Source organism: Calliphora vicina, chromosome 5 (assembly GCF_958450345.1).
Source record: "Calliphora vicina chromosome 5, idCalVici1.1, whole genome shotgun sequence".
NCBI classification, from domain to species: Eukaryota; Metazoa; Arthropoda; class Insecta; order Diptera; family Calliphoridae; genus Calliphora; species Calliphora vicina.
This window is the reverse complement of record NC_088784.1, coordinates 112,201,350-112,223,657: the sequence shown is the minus strand read 5'-3', so window position 1 is coordinate 112,223,657 and position 22,308 is coordinate 112,201,350. Positions and strand designations below refer to the sequence as shown.

The window sequence follows — 22,308 nt, the reverse complement described above, 5'->3', positions numbered from 1 at the left end:
AAAGACGCATTAAAATATATAAAATAAAGAACCGAACTAGTTCAATAATGCCATAATTTTCCTTATTGTTTTTCTTCAATTTAAAGCTATTTTTCAATTTGGGTATTGATTTGTATTATGTGTAAGTCAATCAGAATAATCAGCAACAGATTTAATTTTGAACTGTAAAAGCTCAATCCTAACCAGGATGGACGGTAGGGTGTGTGAACAAGTGTTTGTGAGAATTAGTTTGTAAACATGTAAATATGTATGAATTTGTCTATCAGTTAGTCGGTCGTTCGGTCGATCAGTCTGTTACTGTACATACTCGTAAGTAATCGTATTTGTTAAATTGTTTTTTTTTTCATTCTTTCTTTAAATATTATTATAAGTATTTGTTATAATTACTGTGTATGTTGTTGTTGTTGTTAGTATGAATTTATATGTTGGCTATTGCAATTACCAATGCTGATTAAACTTTAACAAACGATGACTTTTGATATTGAATCCATTCAAACCATCATCATACAAAATGTATTATGAGAAACAAACAATAATATTTAATAGTTAGTAAAAAAAAAATACCACAGCTTGGAATAAAATTATAACAATGAAATTAATAATAAAAAAGAAATAATAATGTTTAAATTGAATGCATAAAACGGTTGTTTAGTTTTTTTTTTCTTTTTAAATATTTTTATGACATTATGATTTAAGTTTTCAAGGTTAAAAGGTGACACATACACTAAAAGTTTACAGTGTATAAAAGGAGAGAGAAAAAAAAGCATAATAAATATACAAATGTACATATACTTATGTGTGTGTAAGTATGTGTAGTATGTAAAATACGCACTTCCGTCTGAATTAATAATTAATTTATTTTTCCATACAAAAAGCGAAAGGTTTCGATTATATTGTATTATTTTACTGTGTTTTAAATACATTTTCAATGTAACCTTGTGTTTAAATGAAATTTATGATTGATCATGTAAATCTTACAGCAAACGACCAAAACCAAACAGCAGCAGCAAAAAATAAATCTACAAATATGCATGTTTTAATTATTATTTCTTTTGAAGGAAAAGCTCTTTTTGAGCGGTTTAAAACTTTAAAAGTTTTTTTAATCCACTCATTCATGTACAAGTGAATATGTAAATGATCGATGATGCGTAAATAAGTGGATTTTTAATTACCACATCATGTGATTTCAAAAAAAAGCAAAAAATGACCAGTAAAATGTATACAAGAGGTATTTGATGCACAATTATCGCATAAAATTCAAAACTGATTTCATAATTGTTAGTCGCATTAGAGATTAAGTTGTGAAGTTATGTAATCGTTAAAGAATGTTGCTGTGTGTTTGCTGCATTTGATACAAATCGGAAGTTTAGTTTCCATTTAAACCGGGTAAATACCATTGTGGTTGGCAGTCGCAATAAAAGATTTTATTATAGTTTATGGAAATTCTTTGTTTCTTATTAATTTCAATATTGTTTGAATTTCAATTCAATTCAAGTTTAGCTCTCAACTCTTTTGTTTTAACTTAGTTGATTTACATATACATACATACATATATTGTTTAGTTCTGTTTATTTAAATAATTATTAATTGTTGTCCAAAATACATATTCTTTACTTCGATTTGAGTTTTTTTCCTTCAAAATCCAAACTATAATTAATCAAAGGTTTACTATACATACTAGTATCACACCACACAAAGTGTCGGTTTGTTTGGCGTGTGCTGATTGTTTTAAACTTTGTTTAAAACTTGTTTACTTTAGATTTCAAATCATTTAAATAAAATGTATAATTTTGTTTAAAAATACATACATACATACATACACATGTATCTTATAATTTTTCATTTAAACATCAATCAGTAATTTTTATATTTGTCATTTTAGTTAGACAAAAATTTTTAATAATAATAATAATAAATTGAAAAAATTATTTACACCATTTATTTAGACAATTCAAATTGTAATCAAGTGTATTTGTTGTTATTTTTTCTATTCAGACACCATGATTGGTTGTTTTGTTGTAGTTGTTATTAATTTTATTATTATTGTTGTAAATATATTTTACACAAAACACACACATTAATGTACATATCAACATACTAACATACATACATATGTATGTAGAATGTACATGTGTAAAAATACTAAAAAATATTGATTTGTTTTATTTTATTTACGTGTGGGCACATTTGCATTTTAATTGCATTGTAATTGTAATTCTCTAAACAGAGCCAGTTGTACATATACTAGACTATAGTATAAATACTACATGCATATACACTCCAACATACAAGTCGTATTTTTTTTTGTATTGATATGCATGTTTGTAGTTATATTCGAAAACATATTAGAGTAGTTATTTACCTTTGTTTGAACGTATGTCTATGAGTCTGCAGTAAATAGTAAATACCAATTATAACAACAACAACCACAAAAAACACAAAACAACTACAACAACAATAAGTGCAACAAGCTTGTAAATATTTTCATAATGATTTGTGTGTAATTTAAGTTTATTAATCTTTTGATTATCTACAGATTTTTTTTATTTTTAGTTTTTTGTTTAAAACACAAAATCTTATGCGTTTTGTTGTCATGTTTTAATTTCATTATAAAGTTTTAAGATTTTTATGATTTTTCAAGGCTGTTTGTCTATGAGTTTTAATTAAATTAAGTAGATTTTGTTTGCATTAAAGTGTTTTTCGTTGTTGTTTATTTGTTACTGTTTATCATCTTCTTATATTTATGTTGAAATAACAATTAACTATAATTATATTGTTGATAGAGCTTCTGCTAACAGTAGCTGAAATACCCAAGATGTGTTAAATTGACAAAAAAAAAAAAACTACAAAATTACTGATAAATGCTTTTTTTCTTTATTTAACTATTAAGGCTATGTATGTTAACCCACTCAGGACCAAAAACAATTAATTGTAAATAAGTAAACAACAGCAAAAATTATTGAAAATTATTTTATGAAAATACATAAAATTTGTTAGAGGTTGTCTTACATTTTTCAACTGAACCGATTTTAATTACCATACTGCTTTAGCAAATGATAGATATTTTTGCGTGAATATGATTTATTTTGAATGTGTAGTTTGGATGTAAACATGTTTTACATAAATATAGCTGAAACGACTAAAAATTTCATAAGGATCAATACTACTTTGTTGGGTCTTTTTTGGATATTTATCAGTGACAGAATTTTAAAGCCTGCAATATTTTAGAAGTTTAATTGTTTTAACCAAAATTCTTCTTTATTAACTGATTTTCTGTTGCTAGAACCGAAAAATTCTATGTGTGCAACCGAATCATTCGATTGGCAATAAATCTAGTTTCACTGTGTATAAAAACTGTATATATTATGATAAATTGGGCTATATATATTTGGCCTATTTTTAATAACAATAAACCCAAAGAAAATATGTATATAGTTGTACATGATCACAGCAATCATTTGAACATAATTACTTAACATTATTATGGTCACAGTAATTATTTATATGACTGCAGCAGCCGCAATACGTTAAATATGCGATTCACATGATTGCAGCAATCATATATATGATTGTAGTAATTAAGTATATGTTTTCGGCAATCATGTCCATGATGAATCATTACATCATAATAATGTATAATCCTTCATCATTAAAATAATTTCCTCAAACATATACCTAATTACTATTATCATATATATGATTGCCGCAATTATATGTAACATATTATGGTTGCCATAACTATATACTAAATTATAATATGCATCTCTGAAATTCTGTGCAAAAATTATTTGTTTCTTATTGTTTAATTCCACTTTTATTAATAAATCGGGAAAGTAGTTTAAAAGTCATGGGACTTTGTATTAATTATTTTTTTTATTTTGCATTCGGTCCCATATTGTTTAGCAATCTTTGCAATTCCAAAACAAATAAAAATTTATTGATTACGTGTAACCTGACTTTGGTAGCTGCAAACAAAATAAAAAATATTAGAAATTTCAATAAAGCAAATAAGCCCATATTCATCACAAACAAAAAACAAAAAGGAAGGAAAAACTAAATAAACCAAAACAAAACCCCACAATACAAATAAAGATCGTGTACAACTACTGAATCTGCATTTACACTTGTCGCTATAATGAAGGGGCAGACAGACAGACGGACGGACAGATGGACAAACGTACAAACAAATAAACCGGCATACAGTGGCACACATTCATGTATTTACTCATTTATTTGTTTGTTTATTTACTAAATAAACAATTGTTTAGTTTAGACTTTAACGTTACCGCTAGTAATTGTTTAGCTATTTATTTAGCGCCATTAGCACACGATGTCAAATTGATAAGCATGTTAAACTCTAAAATGAAGATGATGCACACTCTGCTACAACATCTTTAGCAATAAAGCGGTGATTTTTTTCAAACAACAACAAAAAGTTCATAATATTTGAAATGTTAACAGCATTTATTAAATATTTTATTTTTTGTGTGTTTTTTGCTACTTCATGGAAATTTTAACACTTTCAGTTAAATAGAAAATGTACATTTAAGTCGACAGCATGCGGTCTTAATGTGAAATTATAAAAATTATTAATTAAATTTCAAACACATACTGCAATTCCCGTGAGACGTGTGACGTCACTGCTTTATATCAACCCATTGAGACAGTGAAACATTATTGTGTGTGTGTTTAAATAATTAGAGGGTTTAATACTTAAAGAAATTGTGTGACTTTATAAGTATTTCACAATATTTGACAACAATATCATTATTAGCAAATTTTACAAAAAGTAAAAAAAACAACCCTTTTCAATTAAACCCAATATTTTGGCAACAAGTTGCAAAAACGACCCTTTGTTGTGTGTACTCTTGAGCTTGTATATGTCTTAACACTATAATTTTCGCTGCGTTTCCTTTAACAAAAGAAATATTTAGTGCAAAATAAAAAATTGTGTCCCACAGAGTGCAATGTTTGCATTGTTGTTTCCTGTTAATAAATTTTCACACAACACACATACCCATGCAGCAATTTACGATGCTTGCAACAATCACAAACACACATACATACATTCATATTCGCACATGTGAAGTAAGGTTTCCTTTTTTTAAGCTGCCTACTTCCACAGAGGAAGGAAATGATTTAGTTTGTAAATGTTTGTTTGATCGTATGTAGGTCGGTTGGTCGGTCGGTGGTCTTTTGTGTTAAATAAGCAAACTAAAGTTAAATGCCAGAGTCAGAGTCGACATGCCATGAATACCACAAATAACTGCCTACTGTAACGGCCCTAAAAGCGTGCGACTTTTTGACTTTGCAACTCTAAATTATAAATGCCAAACACTCTACACACACACAACCACTCACTCACTCTATATCCAGACATGGTGTATTTTAATGCCGATGTACATATGAATACGAAATATGAAGTGAAAATGAAACCGAACAAATTAAATTTAACGCCTACACACACACTGATTGGTAGTTGAGCGTAATATGACATTTGTTTCCAACAAACCACCAAGAACAACAACACCAAAAATTAAAATTCAATTAAATGAATGGGGGAGAGCAGAAGAACTCAACAAAAAAAAAACATTTAAATTTAACACCACCTCAACAAGCACTTCTCCATCTAAATATTGTATATAAGTACATGGCTGACTGCTTGGTCGGTTGGTTCACTGGGTTTTCATTACATTTTTATTGTTGCTGTTGCTTTTTTTTGTTTGTTAATTTTCATGTTGCAAAAAAAGCATGCGCACGAGCACGCGCTCAATTATACATTTACAATAACAGCAACAACAAGAGCAAAAACATGCATAATTCGCATTATGCGCTCCATTACCCACCCACGTTGCCGTGGGCAAAATACTATGAAGTACATACTAATAACATACACACCAACAGCTTGAGCCTTTTTGCGAGCGGCATCTAGTTGTAAGATCTCTCAAGTGTGTAAACTGTATTTAGCGAACAAATTAACAGCATTCATTGTCTGTTATTGTTATTGTTGTTGTTTCTTTAATAAAATTACAAAACTAATTCATCATAATTGTGAGAAACAAAGAAATTATCCATATTAAAAGTACATTGCACATTAGGATGGCCCCAACAAAGGTACTCGATAGTCCCAAATACATATACATATGTACCTATGTACATATATAATAAAATCCATTAAAGAGCATAGAAAAAAACACATATTTTTGAACTTGGATCTTCCTATTTTCCCCACATACCCTTTGGAATCCTAGGGACATTTCCATTTTTATTACTTTAAATTTCGAAAACTCGCGATTTTATTCACGATTTAAATTTGAATAAAAATCAAGAAATTTTACACCTGCTGTAACTTACTCTTATACTCGTATTTTATCAACATGACGTCGGATTTTATTGATTTAAGAGCATTATGCCATAGATTTTTCGACAGCTTTTGGCATGAGAAAAAATTTCCATTACGACATATCAATAAAATCTTTTTCGAGACGCCCAAATTGCAGAAAAAGTCAAAAAATTTACCTCAAAAATAAAAAAAATTGAGAAAAAATCATTTTTTTTACTTTTTCTGAAATTTGGACGCCTCGAAAATGATTTTTTTGATATGTCATAGTGGAAATTTTATTTTCTCATGCCAAAAGCTATCGAAAAATCGATGGCACAATATCGATTGCCAAATCTACTCACCCTACTGTATGCGTGCATGATGCAAATGCAATATTCAAATGCATTTTAGAAATGTTCTTCAAGTAAAAGTTAAAACTTGTGCAAATAATCTAACAAAGTGTTAAATTGACTAAATAACTAAGTTAAAGTTTTGTTTGTATTTTAACGCAAACACTTTTTTCATTTTACAAGGAGATCATTTCCAAAAGAAGAATATCAGCACCATTTTTTTTAAATGTATGCCGAATTTCTTGGCCCTTACCATTCGAAATTTGATTTAAGTATTTCTCACCTTAACAGAATTTCTCGATATCATTCGAAGCTTACTGAGCAAACATGTTAAGTGCACTTTTAATGTTTGATATTTTTATACAAAATGTTTGTTAAAACATTAATTAAAAATAAACTGCTCTCTTAAAACACGTTTATAATTATTTACTTTTTCTTGTTGTTATACTGTGGTAAGTTAAAGTGTTAAGTCCAGTTTGTGGTATGCAAACGTGCTAAATCCATTTTACTTAGCAAAAATTGCAAAATTACTATCTCAGTCAATTGGAATTGTGTATAACTAAATTATTAAATATATAATAGCGCCAAACTTAGTTTATTCATTTAATTATTAATTTTTATCAAAAAAAAAAACGTTAATCATAATTTTGTAAGGACTCGACTATTGATGTCAAAAACGTTGCTTCATTGCCTTAGAATCAAATAACAAACTTTAAAATACAAATAAAATATAATAAAAAACATTAACAATCAAATAACAAAGTTAAAAAGAATAAAATAAAGAAACAGTATTATAAGAAAATGTGGAAGTTAACCAAAAAAACTAAGTAAAATGGGCTAAGACACAAAACGGACTTATAATTCGCCAACACACTTCCTCTAAACTGTGATTATTTATCATTATAAATCATACCAATTAAGTTATAAAACTGCATTTCAAAAATATTTATAACAACGGATTTTTTAAATTTTTGTGTGTCTCTTGTATAATTTGGAAAAAGTGCCTCATGAATGAAAGTTAAATGTCCAAATTTTGTTAAATTTTTCAAATAATTTTATAAGAAATATCGACACCAATATAAAATTTAGTTCAAATTCCCGACTTTCGATCTAAAATTTTATTAAAATTTCTTACTTCTTCTTTATGAAAAAATTGTTAATTCTTTTAAAAAAACCTTTAATATTTCATAAAAAATAATTTTATTTATGTACAATACAATTGGAGACACAACAAACATTTGATTAAAATACCATAATATATTATGACAATATGATCAAATAGTAGACCGCGTGAATACCCCAAATATGTATGAAAGAAAATCAGTTTTAGTTTTCCAAAAAAATTTATAAGCAATACAACAGACTTTCCGAGGCAATGTTAAACTAAACATATTTGGAAATCTTATTTTAAAACAAAATAATCATTATTTGTCTTAAAAACATTAACATTTTATGGTCCATCCTAATAATTTACAATGGTAAAAATACAAATTGCATACATTTGCTTGCAATCAATTCACTTGTACTTATGCTCAAAAATAATAAAATAAAAAAATAATTATGCAAATCTAAATAACCAGCCAAATGAATGTTCATATTGACTTGATGGAATTTTGATTTCAATTTAACAACATCTTGTTGATTTGCCAATGAGGAGAAGCAAAAAACAAAAAAAAAAACACACACAAAAGAATTGTTAAATTTGAATTATTCACTCAAATCACTGGCAATTGGCAATTTTGTTAAATGCAACTACAGCTACAAATTGCCGTTGTGGTTAATAAAATTCAATCATAGAGGAGAACTCAAGAGTTATTTGTTCGATTCGATTGCTTTAAGTGACAGCGGAAAGAGGCAGCGCAAGAAATAAATGAAAATTTTAAATTTCAATTTGGTCTGCAATGTAAATAAAGTTTAAATTTGTTGTACAATCACAGAACACCACGAATAAATAAGATCATGGTCGTATAAACTTTTATATCCATTTAAGAAGAACAACAGCTGTATTTACTTAAGTAGACAACAACCCATGAGGAAGAAAAACGAAAGATTTTCTGATCTAAAACGACCGTTAGAACGAACAGATGCTGCTGTTAAAATGATAAATGCTAACGACCACTGTGTTGTTGCTGAAGACCTAGAAAATCTTAAGATCTTTAGACCAACACCTTAGGCTTTTTTTTATTTGTTCATTTAATACATTTTCTGTTTGTTCCTTTTAGAAAAGAACTACATACAATTATGTGAAAGGATTGTCATTCCTTCGGACAACGTCCACGTAAATATAAGGGATACAAAAGCACCCTTTGGTTAGAAAACTATGAAGCGCTGAACACAACTGAAATTAATTTGCATAATTTCAATTTAACAATGAAAAATAAAATAAAAAGATGCGGTCGAGCATGTACTCGTTCGTACTGGTACATAAAAACAACAACCTTTTTGTATTTTTCCAACGAACAATACGTGGATGAACAATGAAAGGACTTTGTGTGTCATTGTTGGACATAGTTATGTCCGATTCTCAACGTCCTTTACTAATGCCAACTGGAAAAAAAGGACGACAACGCGATGATGCTGTAAAAACACACACAATTTAAGAAAAAGCTTATGCAAATGAATTTTTTTCTCTTCGCCTTTCTTACAATTCAAAGAACGGATCATCACATAAGGCTGCATGCAACCCTTTTTGCCGTAAGACAATTTATGAAAATATGTAAGTGGACTTGAAGACAAATATGTCAGGTATCTAGTACAAACAACAAAACAAAAAACAACCCTTATTTATGGTTTAATATCATGAGCAGATAGATCCTTTTATAATTTTATAAATACTCTCTTATGCCATACAATGTTATCTTAAAATGTCCATTTCAGTTAAAATTAATGCATCATCAACGGCTACAAAAGAAAACCCAAGCAACGTCCATTAATTCATGATCACATTCGCTGTTTCTTCATTCATTCATTCATTCGTTCACATATTCCTTCCAAGCATCCTTACATTCTGTGGATAAGGAATCACTTAAAAAAAAACTAAAAAACAAAACAACACAACACATAAAATGCAACTGAAAGGAGCACAAACGAATATACAGACAGACAGATGGACAAGCACACAGGACAGACAAATATTATCATCATACTCTTCAACTCATTTAGCGTTAAGGCCCTAAAGGTATGTAATCATAATGACGTTTCTTCTTCTACATTTCCTTCCACTCCCATCAATACCCCGTCTCAATGATAACGAGTTGTAGTTGGCCTGGCTCGGCCTGTCCCTTGGTATAAACTCATAAACGCAAAAAGTGTTTTATTAAATTTGACCGAGATTACATTTATTTAAAATGAAATAAAAACATAAAAATGGAAAATATTGTAAGAAACACAACTGAGTTGAGCTGAGGACGAGTATGACGATGTCGATGAATGCAGAAAGACATGCACATGTTGACGACTACAATTCATTCATTCATTCATTTTGAGAAGGATTATCATGTGCGTGTCCTGCTAAATAAAACACTTTACACACAAATTCTGTATGATTTCATGAAAAAAAGTGTGAGAAAATAATTTCGTAATTTATTTCTCTTCATCTTTTCTGTTGTTTGTTTTTGTTTTCTCTTAACATACGTATGAGAGGTACATACATATATGATCCTTCTTATTTTTTCTTTTCTTATAGTCATCATCATGCCCTTACAAGGATTGTCTAGAGTGTTGTTGGTAGTTTTAAACAAGTGTCTTAAGTCAATTTTGAGAAGACCTTTTATTTACACAAATGAAATACTTGTGATCAGGTGCATCTTTATTTTTTTTTGTTTGCAATCATAATTATTGACGTTAAAGGCTGTTTACATGAAATATTCTTTTTGGAATTTATACAATTACCAAAGTATTTGGATATAAATTAATTGTAACATTAAATATGGTTTTGTAGAGGCTGTTTATTTAAAAATCCAACCACAAGAGAAGTATTTAAATAACAAAATTTATAAAGTTTCCAAACTGAATAAGAAAATATCGATTGTATTTGAAAGATCTTTGATTTTAAATTGATTACGAAATCAGGCAGCAAATTTTTTTTATAAAATTTAAAACACACTTGTTTTCTATACAAATTTGTAAAGCGTGTTTATTTAGTACTAGGATCGCCTGGTGGTCAAAATTCGACCACTAATAACAAAATTATAGAGTTACTTTGAGTATACGCAAAAATATTTGTCACGTTTGTGTACAAATACACGTGTATTTAGATGTACATAAACATGTGCACATCTAGAGAAAATAATCTTTTAAACCATATAGGTTTCATCAATATTGGTGGACAATAACATACTTAAAAGTGTACCACAAAAAAACGTGTGGCCTATTTATATATAAGATTTTACAAAACCAAGCCCAATTTAGACCATCATAATATAAAATTATACCCAATAAGCATCAAAGCCCAAAAATTCAAGCACTTGAACATTTTGTAGGAATTTGACTTAAATATGATTTAAACTTGGAAAATATTTGAAAAATTAAATATTTTTCAAACAAAAAAAACTTGAATTATGTTTCATTTTTACTGAAGAATGCCATTGAAATAAAGTAAAATAACTGTATGTAATTCAATTGCTTGACTATAATTCAAAGCTTGCTTTACACTTGCTTTCAACTTGAATTCCAGTAAAAATGCTTATTTGGTATCATTACCTTAGTCTACATACCTGATATGTCTATTTTCACAAATTTTACAGGAGACACAAACAACATTGTAGAATCCTTTGTTTTAAATATTTTTTGAAATTTGTTAATGCAGTTTTATTACTCATGATTTATAATGATAAATAATCACAATGTAGAAGAAGTGCGCTGTTGACTTATAAGTAAGTTTTTGGGACTTGGCTCATTTTCTATTACTTATTTTGAATTTTTAAGTAAAATTCCACATTTTCTTATAATACCTTCTATTTATTTTAATCTAATCAACTCTGTTATTTGATTTAAAGTCTCTATTGCCGATAAAGTTTCTCTCAAAAGGCAATGGAGGAACTTTTTTGGTATCAGTAGTCGATTCCCTTAAAAAATTTATAATTTGCGTTATTTGTTTCAAAATTTAATGAAAAAATAAATAATTAAATGAATTAAAACAAGTATTATCCTCTATTCCATTTGACTGAGATGGTAATTTTGACCAAATAAAATGGACTTTGCTCGTTTGTATACCACTGAATGGACTTTGCTCTTTTGCTTCGCACAGTATAAGAACGAGGACAGTGAAATTGCAATTGTAAACGATGTAAACAGTATATTTTTATTATTCCCAGGTTTTGCATTAAAATCTAAATTTTCAAAAAAGTGGACTTAACACGTTTTTCCACTAAGCTAACGATATTTATATTTAAAGTCACAGATTTTTATTAGCAACAACCCCAGAACCGATTTATTTCTGTAAGTCTTTCTATGGAAAACACTCTTAGGTCCACATTACGACACACAATAAAAATTTGTAACTTCAAAACAACTGGCAAAATTTCTTTGATACTTTGAATGCCAATAGAGAAAGGGTTGATCTCTTTGAAAGTAATTTAAATAAATTTGCCACCTCAAATGTTTAATGTTAAGTGATTTGGGGCAACTTTCGCATATATTCACTGATTTTAAATTTAAAAATGTGAACTTAACCACGGCTCTTTTTAGCATTCTTCATATCGTTTAATAACAAAGGTCGACATAGCAGTGCAGTGAACATGAAATGTATGTCCATTATCTGTAAATCAAAAAAAGTCAAACCAACTTTGCAATGGCCATTAGGACTTTGATTTGACAGCTTTCATTTCTCGGAGTAATGATTTAGGCTGAAATTTCTTGTGATGAAGTGTTGTCCGATTTCTAATCTTAGTTGAATGTTTTGAAATATTCCAAAAATCGATAAATGAAAGCTGTCAAACAAAATTCCTAATGGCCTTTGTAAAGTTGTTGCGAATTTAAGAAATCAGACAACAATTCTTCAATCAAGCTTCACAGAAAAGAAAATATTTTTGAAATGCTGGCTATTTTCAACTCCAATTTGTTTAGAACCTTTTCTTTAGCCCAAAATAATAAACAAATTTAAGATATTTTTATTTCCATCTGTGCGTAGTTAAGCATTAATGTTTCTTTTATACGTTACTTTTCTTATTATTTTTTTGATTGTTTTTATTTTGTAGGGTTTTTTATTTCCTCTATCTTATAATTAATGACCAAAGCTTGGGTTTAATCCTTTACATCTGGACAGCATTAGTTTGTTTTTGAAAAGGTAAAAAACTAAAAGACCAAAATACCGGCGAGTAAGTACCTGGCTATACGTGCCAGTGTACAATTGAATTTTTATATTGTTTAGATTCCCACAAAAGGTGGTGATACTGAGATTTCAGGGCGTTTATTTGGCGGTGTTGTGTGTTTATATTACGAAAAGTAAAAAAAGGGGTGGAAAAAATGGGGTTAAAAATAAAGGATTGCAATTACCTCTAAAATGTAAACGAACATTATATGAAAATTGTTCGAAAAAGGATGACAGAAGATCATTGAATATGCAAATTTGTTTAGTTGGTAAAAGTGATTGGTCATAAATCTTTTCTCTGGTCCTTCGTTGTTGTTGTTGTCAGCATTTGGACAGTTTAATGGACAGACGGACGGACATTTTTGTTAAAAAAAAATAAAAACAAATGATCACTGACCTAATGGGTCGATCATTTGTTAAAGGAAGCAAACAAAATATGTAATATTTTTTTGAAAACATCTGGATAATCAAAATTTTAGGGTTTGTTGGAAAATACTAACGAATGCATTTCATATATTTTTTAATTAAACTTGGTTGTATTTTTACCAACAAAAAAATAATAATAATTTTATACACAAATATGTATGTATGTACGTACACACATGTGGTAAGTATGAATATAATTTTTAAATTAACATACGGACAGAGGTCAAAATGTATTCAAATTACATGCAGATACAATCAAATCAAATGTAAAAATATCTAACGAAAATTTGTAATTTCAATGGTTGAGGTTGTATGCTGTTGTTGCTATTTCTTTAATATGACGAAAATAAATCAAATCAAAACACTTTACAAGCACTAATAATTTTTAAATATTTTTACATTTTTTTTTTTTTTTTTTTTTGTAAACTACTAATTTAAAATGCATATAAATAAATTTCAAATGAAAAAATAAATAAACAAAATATGTACATACATATATACAATTAAGCATGTGTCTTAAATATTGTGTTTAGTTTTTTAGCTGTCGCATTTAAAACATTAAAACTTTCAATATAGTTTTTGTGCCCCCTCCTCATCTTCACTGTATCTTAAAAATATGTGCATGAATTGATTCAATTCGATACTTGGAATAAACTAAATAACTATGTGAATACTGTGTATATGACAACCTTAAATACACAATAAATGTGTGTAGTATAAGGCTGTCCGATCGTCCGTCCGCCTGTCTGTCCGTCCCACTGTCTTTCTGTTGGTATATCAAAATATTGTATTCAACATCCATTTTGGTTGTCTCTTATTGATGCTAATTAATGCGATACGTATGAGAAATTTATGGCCCACACCCGAAAATTTGTAGCCATCATGTTTCAATGTATGCATGTGTCCGCTTGTGAGCTTGTAGTATAAATATATACATACATACATATCAATATATACATAGATATTTTCGTATAAGCCAGACTTACGAACAAACTAACTAACTGTCTTAGTTTACAGCGTTATTATTTTAGAATCTCAAATCTCAAAGCAATAAAAACCGCCATCTCCATCGCATTACTGACATATGTATGTATGTATTTGTGTTTGTGTTATACACTTTTTTTCGTATACTACATACAGGTGTATCAGATACAGTCGGACGGACAGACACTCAAACACATTATGTTAAATGGGGATTTTAATTTTATGTATGTTGAATGATCATTTTTTTCTTAATGAAAATCTGTATAAAAATCCCCAAAAGGAAAAAAAACTAATAAATATTTAAATTTCGAAAACAAAAAATTGGACAAAAGTAACAAAGAAAGAAAAAAAAAATAGTAATTTACATATAAATTTTATAACTGAAATCAAAAATACTAAAATACTAAAAATTGTGAATTAATATAAATCGTTTACGTATGAATGAGCATATGGGTATTTCCATTGTTTTTAATACATTTAGATACATTTGCTCTCAAGGTAAAAAAACAATTTTTGAAGGGAATATTTCTTTACAGTTTGCTTTAAAACGCGGATACGAAGGCGGTTAGTAGTAAGTGTTAGTTATTTGTACATTATTTAATTTAATTACCAAGAACAATTATATATTAACAAATTAGAATATGCAATATTTGTCGGTAATTATAATTAATATTTTAAATGTGTGTTGATTCAGCTAAATAATTCTAATGGAACATGTAAAATTTAATACGAAACTTTAAAGAGAGGCGTAATAGTGATTATTGTTTTTTATGTTGGCTTAGTTTCTTTACAAATGCAAACTTTACACAAAAAAGTGCTGAACAATCAGCCTTTAATGTTCCGATAAACTCTAAATCATAGAATAAAATATATATAGAAACGTTATTGAGTTATGTATATCTCAGATATACAATTTGGGAGAGAGTAAATATTTGTAACATATTTTACTCTCAGTTGCGCCTCTAGTTCTACCCTATGATCTAAACATTCAATAATGAAACTCTTTTGTGTCCCTAAAAATAAGGATCTCTATGTTTTCAAATGTTTCCCAAATTAATTGGCAGTATTTCAAAAATCACTTTCACTTTAACATAAATATTAAAAACAATTTCTGATAGAAAAAAATGATTGGGAAAAATTTGTTTAAAAAAAAATTTCTGAACAAATTTGTAGCCAATCATCATCAATCAAAACTCAGTTATTAATGAAGGATTTCGGTAAAATTCGGTTTGCAACAAATTCTGTAGCTATTACGAATCTGTGCATTTCTCGATTTTAATTAGCAACCGAGACGGGACTATACCCGATATATTGATGAATCAATTTTGTTTGTAAATTATTTTGGAGCTTCGGAAAGTTGATTTCAACTTAGAGACGGACATTGCTATATCGACTCTGCTGCTATCTATGATCCAGAATATATAAAACTTCATTTAATTTAAAAATGAACCAATTATATTGAACCCGTTGTGTTTTTTAAGCATACTGTGATTTTTCACGATTTTTCAACGTTTCAAAATCTTTATTTATGAAAAATTCAACATATCGAATATTTCAAACATGACAACTCGAATTTTGGTCAAAATTGGCCATTTTACATAAATTTTTGTAATTTAGCACTCTCAAAATAATGGGAATATAATATGTTTATTCCAAAAATACTATATAAGTTCAATTATATTTTTTTTATATATTGTAGAAACCAGAAGAATATTCGAACAGGTGTTAAAAAAGTGGAACACGTTTCCAGAGAAACAAAATATCTAAAAACATAAGTTCGGGCCTAATTCTTTTAGGAAAAGTTTTTTAAAACCAAACATAAGATTTAAGAACAATTCAATTAAGCTGTTGGTGAAAACTAAAATTTTATTTATAAAAAGATTAAAGGTGCACTAGAGATTTTCTATTACACAAATATTCTAAATATTCGGACACTTATGAGAATTTACATACAAAAAAATTTAGATCTTGGTTGTTCAAAATTTATTTTTTGTTTTGAATAAACCAATTTTTATTTATTTTAAAGGACTTTTAATAGGTTTGTACTAGAACAACATATTACTATTTCTTTCAGTTGAAAAGTCGATGAAATGTTTTAATCTAATTTCACACTTTAAACAAAATCTACACACCAGAAAAGAAAACTTTAAGAGGAGTTACTATTACAGAGGATTAATAGTTTATACATGGATGCTATGAGTTTCTTGTAAGTTTGTGTGTTTTTCTTAATTTTGGGTTTAGGTATTATGTATTCTTACACAGCCTAATTAATATTATTAGAGTTTTACATAAAAAAAAGTGATCGTCACATGTTCGCACGCATACGGTGACTTTGTCTTTCTTAATTATAATTTATGTTAATTTTATCTCTTATTTCACGGGGAGAAGAAAACTAAAAACACAAATTTCAAAAAATAAAAATAAAAAAAAAAGAAAACTATAAATAAACTAAGATTTTAATATCAGAGACAAACGACAACAAAAACAACTAACTATAGATGAAATTTGTTTGTTGTAAGCAATTTACGTCTCATTTGCATAAATATCAATTCTACAGGCTCATTGAGTCCGATGCCAACATTGAAACGTCCAAAAGTCTTTCACTCACTGACTCGCTCAGGCAGGCAGGCAGACCTTCTTGTCATACATCCCAATCCCATATTGTTTTTGTAAATTTAAAATCTCATATTACAACAACAACTAAATATAGGTTTTAGTTATTCAGAGTTTTGTTTTATAATCATATAAATCGCTGTTAACTTTTTTCTTTCGTTTTACCAAAAAGTGAAATTTTTTTTTTTGTTAAAATCAATTAATATGGAAATACCAAAGAAAAAAAGTCTGTGATATAAAATTATTATTAAATAAAAATAATCATGGAATTTGAGTTAACACCTTATACTTCTTTTATCCTCATTTTAGTTTTTTTTATTTTTGTACTAAAATCGACGGAAAATACACACATAAGTTTAATATTGGAATATATTTTTGTATAAAATATAATTAATACATAGAGTAATCATTTGAATGATTTTGTTTTTTACCGTGGCTCTGTTAACCAATCTGCGTAGGATATTGAAAATGTGCTGGCGGTATCCATTTTATTTCTGTTATTTCTGTTGAGTTTTTCACTTATTTTCACTTAACTTGTTTTATTTTGAGGAGGCTGTTTTAAATTTATTTTTTAAGGATGTTTTATTTTATTCTCTGTTTAAATTAAAAACAACATTTTGTTTTCTTTTTTTTCTTTATTCTTAAAAACTTTAATTATTTTTCTTTTGTGAGCTTTTTAAGGCTCCTTGAATTTCATGAAATTCATTTTCAGAAATTCTTTTTTAAACACAAAACACTTTGTTTGTTTTTAATTACACATTTGTATGTACAGTAGAGTATTGTAACTTTATTTTATATTTTTTGTTTAATTGTTGCAAAATTTAATTGTAAACATTAAATATATATTTTTTTGTTAAACAAAAACTGCAACTATTTTTGGTGAAAAACACTTTGAATTGGTGAATGTTACAAGAGGCAACAAGAAATAGAATAGAAGAGTAAATAATAACAATCAAAATAACAATAAACAACAATATTAGAGATCGAAATGATCTTAACTGGAAAATCACGTTCCGTAGTAAACAAAACACAAAAATCAAATGAAATCTCGTGCTCAAGACAAGACAAGAAAGCAAAAACAGAGCTTGTTGTTGTTAGCCTTGTGGCGAGCCGTTAACAACTGAAAACCACTTTGCGCGCTTTAAACACAACCTGCATATTGTGGCCAACACAGACGGATGGATGGATACAGGTTCGATCAGCGCACGAAACCAATTCGCCGCATGCAATCACAGATCGAACACGCGGCGAATTAAGCTACAAAATACCCAGCCACCAATACAAAACCTGGTTGCTTTAGCAAAATACCAACAATGTACAACAGCAACAACAAAAACAAAGCCAGCGGCAGCAGCAGCAGCAAATATTCAAAGCCATCGATTCGAACTGAACATTGTAAACATTTCTCGGGTTTGATTTAAAATAATGCTGCTGCTACTGCTGCTGCACCTGCTCAATGAAAATTTATCTCACCTCATACTACAAGTTTGATGCGTTTTGATCAGCATATAGTGTGGTTGGTGGTGGTTGCTTTCTTTGGTAAAAGGCGTGTTTGTAGCTGCAGCAGCATCATCTCTGTTTAAGTTTGTTATTTGTTTTCTCTTCTTTCTATCTTTCTTTCTTTTGCCAACAAATTGTGATTTTTGTTGTGGGTTTCTTGCAAGTTAGCTCTTCTGTTGAGCTTAAGTTAAGGCCAAAGTAAAAATAAAACAACGGTAATTGTTCGATTATATGTTTAAATTTATGTTACATTGATGTCCAATTGATTTGATCAAGCCATGTCTATTGTATCCTAAATTCATCTGTTAACTGTTATGGTTACTCGGGCTAAATATTGCAATTCTTAGATATTTATACATAAGGTTTTACTATTTTTGAGCTGTTCTTTTTTTTAGTTTTAAATTTTTGATTGCGAAAAATGAATACTTTCGCCTTGCTTGTTTTAAACTACATAACAAGTTGTTACGGGTTTTATAAACTTAAGGGTTGAGCGTAAGTAAGTAAAGAGTTTATTGACACGGATTTTAATTTAATGAATTTTAAGAAATTTAAGAAATTTATAAATGAACATGAATTAAATAAGTCAGTCATAATAAAGTATAGTCGGTCAAGCCGGACCATGTAATGAGCTATGACTAATTATGAAACGATCATTATAAAATTTGGTGACATAACTTTTGTATATAAGTATGTATGTATATAACTTATTTGTATTGAATTTAATTTGAATGCCAATATTTTTACGAGACTTATGCTCGTTAAAGTGATTTTCGGAAGAGATTCTTAAATGGGAGCTATGACTAATTATGAACCGATCGTTAATGAAAGTTTCAAGAGTGTTCCTTATATGGGAGCTATGGTCAATAATGGACCGATCGGTACTAAATTTGGTAGTGCAAGTTCGGCTTATATAAAACCTATTTGTGTTGAATTTGGTTTGGATATCTATATAATTAAGATATTTATGAGAGCTTAAGTATTTTCCGATAGGGCAGTTGTTTGGGGGCCAGGAGAAATAATACATCGATTACTATCAAATTCAATAGAATTAATCCTTGGGGCAATAGAAAAGTTTCTGCCAAATTTTGTCGAATTACATGGTTTACATGGACGTACGGACGAACGAACGGACATTGCTTAATCGATTCAATCTGATCCAGAGCAGATTGGTATACATTAAGGTGGGTGTTGGGACAATATTTTCCCCACTATGTGGTGTAGGATATAAATATATCATGAATTCCATAAGACATCACAAACAAATTGGCCTTGGGTCTTCCGATGTTGATCATATTCTTTAAATACATACTTTTTACAGTCATTTGGACATTTCCATTTTAAAAAACTCTTGATTTTTTTAGCGATTTTAATTTTTGGAAAAATTAAAAGAATTTAGGTGTTGTGTATCTCTAAGATGCATTTGAATGATAATTATGTTCTCTTTGGCTATAATTATATAAGTTTTATTCAAAATTTTTCTTCAAAAAGTCGTGTTACAAAATACTTTCACCGTAATTAGCACATTTTTGATCACAATTTCTATGCTATACTATTTGGCAGGCCTTTGAAATACCTTTCATTTGATGTATTATTGTCTATATAATGTAACCGAGATATAATAACAAATTGAAAAAGGAATTTCCCCCTCAAATCGAAAAGTTGTCATATAAAAAAGGGAAAAAAAGGAAAATGTAAAAAAAAATTAATTTTTTTCTCCACCAAATGGTTGACCGAGCCTGCGCAGGTATATGTGACATATATAAACTGATTTTGCTGATTTGCAATGGCGATTACTTCTCTACGACTTCTATATTTCTAAGGATCCAAATTATTTATACATCTGTCTGGTTTTGGCATGATTTTAGTTAGATGTTTTTTTTATCTCTTACAATTGGCATTAATTCCTACAAACTCTTTATAAAGTACATAATAAAATGTTTTTTTTTTATCAAAGTTCGAAGCACAAAGCTTCGTAGAGTTTACATAAAATTACATACTATGTAGCTATCACAGAGACAGACTTAGGACAGACCTTAACAATTAATATTGTATTATTTATGACTCTTTTAATATGAAATAAATTAAATATTGTATTTTTTTTATAATTTTTCCAGCCATATTCTCATTATATTCGATCCCCTTGCACACAGATTTAATTATGATTTTAGACACACCGTAGAAACTCTATTTATAATTATTGTAATTTGATTAAATTAAAAGAATACAACGATCGATACACACATCCACCTGCATGATAATCAAGAAAAACAAACCCTTTTACACACGCACACAATAAAACTTTTCTACGGTTCCTGTGTAACACACAAACAGCAAGATCGGCAGGGACCTTTAATTATCGTTTGGTAGAATGAACGGAGTTGTTGCATCATAAAAGCGTCACTTTGTTTTTAACATTCACCTTTCAAGTATGTATCATTTTTAAAACATTTAACATTGATGTTTTTGTTATTGTTTTAGTTTTTATTTAACTTCTCTTTCGTCGTCGTCTTCACCATCTTCTTTTGCTGACCGACTTTGTGTTCAATGTGAGTGTGTGTGTCTGTTTCTTTTACAACTGTTTGTGTAAAATTTATTCCTTGTGATTTTATTTTGTGTTAAGCACACATTAATCAACTCCTTAATGGTTTTTCGAGGCCTGCCACAGAGTATTAATTGTTGTTTTATTGGTTTACTGGAGCAACAACTGCAACTGCAACATCAACAGCAGAAGCATCTTCATGTGTGAGTGAGTGTGAATGGATGTGAACAATAAATATTTGTATGTTTTTTGTTTGTTTGTTTTAAACTGAACCTGAACTTGAGCTTTTGTGACATGTTTTTGAACTTATTTCATTTTTTATTCAATATTCTCCCTCCAGTATTTTAATTTTGGTAGCGTAGGGCTTCCCTGCTATTCGATTTTTGGATGGTCGGTTGGTTGCATCGTGCATCATGCATATGCATGAATTAATGAATTAATATTGTTATTTTAATTTAGGTTTTAGTTTTAATGCCAGAAAATGATGAAAAAGGATACTTAAAATATTGTCATCTGATTTGTTGTTGTGTTTAACAAAAAAAAATTATAAAAAATGTGTAACCGCAGGTTTTAGTTTTAATAACCTTGATGATTTTGTGAAGACGCTTCTTCTGCTGCAAGAGAAAGAAGACATTCACTTATTTATTATTTTTCGGTCAGCCATCATTCATGATCGGCTTAATAACGAACGACCCTTGATGGGTTTTGCGCTGTTAATAATGATGATCACCTTCAGTTGTAAAACTGTTTGTTGGTGTTGGTGTGTTCGTTCGAAGACTATGCAACCGCGCCTACAACAACTCATTCTTAGCCAAGCGAAAAAAGTAAATTATATTGGTATCACACTTAATTTAATACACGTTGCGATACAATAATTTTCGTTTGCAATAACCCTGGCCATCTCCATCCTTGCATTTTTTCTTTTTCATTTTTATTTTCGCTTGTAGACTTTCACTTTTTCGTATTGTACACATTTTGTAGTTGATGCAGTCGTCATCGCTGCGGCCAGCGTCTCAGAGTTGCTGGAACGCTGGAGTTCATGTTGTGTTGTTGTTGATGTTGTGTTTAAGTTCAAATTCATGTTCCCATTAAAGGTGGTGCTGATCAAGGATTCGCAATTCACAATTCGCTACAGTGAGTGTCAAATATTAAACATTACTTGACATGATGGACTGACATCTGTTTGTTGGTTTCTTTAGCTTCTCTTAGCTGGCTGGCTGGCTGGATGGCTTGTTGGCTGTTAAATTTGTAGGAAATTAACTTT

General features: G+C 29.0%; 1 protein-coding gene across 5 annotated transcripts in view; it reads right to left on the bottom strand.

Moving 5' to 3' along the window:
• grh (grainy head) overlaps positions 1-22,308 on the bottom strand; it is a 187,544-nt gene that overhangs the window by 67,079 nt on the left and 98,157 nt on the right. Inside the window, exon 1 of one of the 5 annotated variants that reach the window (XM_065510830.1) lies at positions 17,437-17,801. The exons of the other annotated variants lie outside the window; for them this stretch is intronic. Within the exon in view, the coding sequence (XP_065366902.1) occupies positions 17,437-17,492 (56 nt within the window). The 5' untranslated portion in view covers positions 17,493-17,801. Of the gene's footprint in view, positions 1-17,436; positions 17,802-22,308 lie in introns of those variants that run through there. 5 annotated transcript variants of the gene reach the window in all.